Source organism: Porites lutea, chromosome 9 (assembly GCF_958299795.1).
Source record: "Porites lutea chromosome 9, jaPorLute2.1, whole genome shotgun sequence".
NCBI classification, from domain to species: domain Eukaryota; kingdom Metazoa; phylum Cnidaria; class Anthozoa; order Scleractinia; family Poritidae; genus Porites; species Porites lutea.
Window position 1 is genome coordinate 18610868 of NC_133209.1, and position 2500 is coordinate 18613367.

General features: G+C 37.2%; 1 protein-coding gene across 1 annotated transcript in view; it reads left to right on the forward strand.

Annotated features, from left to right (window-relative positions):
• LOC140947281 (ATP-binding cassette sub-family E member 1-like) overlaps positions 1-2500 on the forward strand; it is a 33128-nt gene that overhangs the window by 11155 nt on the left and 19473 nt on the right. Inside the window, exon 8 of the mRNA XM_073396340.1 lies at positions 730-826. Within this exon, the coding sequence (XP_073252441.1) occupies positions 730-826 (97 nt within the window). The remainder of the gene's footprint in view (positions 1-729; positions 827-2500) is intronic.

Here is a 2500-nt window from a genome sequence, read left to right on the forward strand (position 1 = left end):
TTCGTTGAATTTTATAATGGTTTTTCTCATTACGACACCAAAAGTAATGAAACTGAAAATGGTTATTAAGTAGATGAAGAAGTGCTTACAAGAAAAAAATGTGAGTCCACTGTAGGAATCCAACCCACAGTCTTCCAGGTTTTGGTGGGATGCTCTGACCAATGAGCTATGGATGACTGGTTGTGAGCACGGTATTGCCACAGGACTTTCCATCTTGCGAGTACGCTTAACATTAATCAAAGCAACATGGTAAATAACCTGTGTCTTGCAAGCGCATTAAATAATGTGTTTTGTACACTATGAAAGATTTAATTATCCTTTGCTATGAAACTGAGTCTATCAATGGAGTGTTAAATAATTCATAAACGAGAAGGTGGTTGCGGCTGCTTCCAAGACATGGTCCATTTCGCAAGCGAGGGTGCAACCTTATTAAGCCTTTAAGTCCCATGAGTGACCATTATCAATTTTCTCCTTACAAATTATATCAGTACATAATTAAAAGAAAAGTTTATGAGAATAAATATAATGATCACCTAAGGGAAAATGCTTTGATCTTTGAACAAATTCTCTCAACTAATTCCGTAAGGAAAAGTATGGAAATCAGTTTGGAGAATTTGTATGTGGATAAGAGGACTTAAAGGGTTTAGTAAGTGCATAGTGTAGTGTAATCCTTCATTTAGATGCCACAGATATGAAATTGATTTATTATAATTATTTTTTAACTACTAGATCTTACAACAGTGATGGACCGTGATGTGGGTGAACTGTCAGGAGGAGAGCTGCAGCGTTTTGCTTGTGCTGTTGTTTGCATTCAACAGGCTGATGTGTAAGTGTAGAAACTTGACCCTTGGCCTTGATTTCATGTCTGCTAGCAGGGGCACCCAACGAGAATATAGTTCAAATCCACTTAAACATAGCATTGTTGAACTTATTTTAGTATTTAAACGGTCGATATAGGCATATTTTTATCCCCTAAAAATTTTGCATCTGTTCGGATTCCCTAGCTGAAAGTCTAGTGATCTGAAAATTATAGGGATCAAAACTTACCTTTCGGAAAATTTCAGCCAGAAAAAAGGCTCCCGAAAATTCTAGGTCACCTTTTTTAGGGTAAAAATCCGTTAAAAATGGGCAATTATACCATTTTTTAGATGTTCGAAATCCTAGGAGAGGCAGGCAAGCAAGGAATTTTACAATAAATGTTCCAAAAAATTCTAGATCTCCAATAGTCTTCCAAACAGATATTTTCAGAAAATTGACGTTGGGTGCCCTTTGCTAGGGGTCGGAACAGTTGAAAAATGAGCAATGCTGCTAATGTTTTTTATTTAAGTCCTCTTCATATGTACTTGTAAAGAATTCTAAAATCAAAATGCAAACAGTGGGAACTGCCACCAAATTGAGTCCTTTTTAGAATAATGAAACGTAAAAGTAGCCTGAATTTCATCCGATTGCTTCGAGTCGTTTTCTCCTCTCATCAACGTCTCAATCGACCGGCCGTTAATGCCTCCAGTGACGTCACTCACTACCCGAAAACCAGGTAGTGATTTTGATTGGTTGATTGGCTAAACATTCGCATAATTATGTATAATTTTGAGAAATTTTAGCCGGATTTTCGCTTGATATTCAGTGGATCACATCCCTGTTATGCTTGTATGCGATAATCTTCATCGTAAACAGTAAAATTGCCCTCGTCTTCGAAACTGAAATGCGAATGAACAGTTATTGCGGAGAGTTGGTAGGTTTTTCATTTAGAGCCGCTTTGTGGTTTCGGCAGTGATTTTGTCTATGCGAAGTTTCTGAGACCAATGTTGTAACTTAATTCGACCTTTTAGCTACTTTCACCGTCAAGTGTAATGACACTGTTAGCTTTTAGCTAGCTTTTCTTGCTTGTTTCCTTGTTTTCTTTTTTCTTCGTTAAGGACCAAATAGCTTCTTTTCAATTAAAGCAAATCGTTGTGCTTTTGAACTAAGTGTTTCGTGTGTGGATTTATTTCAGATTGCGACCGAGTTTGATTATGGAATTACAGCCGGTTCAAAGTACTGCATGCATTTGATAGTTTGAACGTTAAACGTGAATGACGATCGAAAAAAGTAAAGCCATTCTGTATCATGCAGAAATTTCCAAACGATATTTCTTGGTTTGCCGGTTGAAAATCGTGTTTAACTTTTTGCGTGAATTAAAGCAAAGGAGTAGTGACGTCACTGGACGGCATTAACAGCCGGTCGATTCAGACGTTACTGAGGGAGTAATAACGACTCGAAGCAATCGGGTGAAATTCAGGCTAACGTAAAAGGCAATAAAGCGATTTTCGTTTCACCTTGAAAAATGGTTTTAGTAAGTGTTTGTTATTTGTTTTATCAGCCAATGGATGAAAAGATCAAAACATGGACTCTTCGTTTTCCCGCCAAAGAAAATCCTAATATGGAGAAGGCATTCCACTTGTAGTTTTAACATCTTTGTCTTAATAGGTCTCTAGCAGACCTTATACCGGTTTCGTTACTT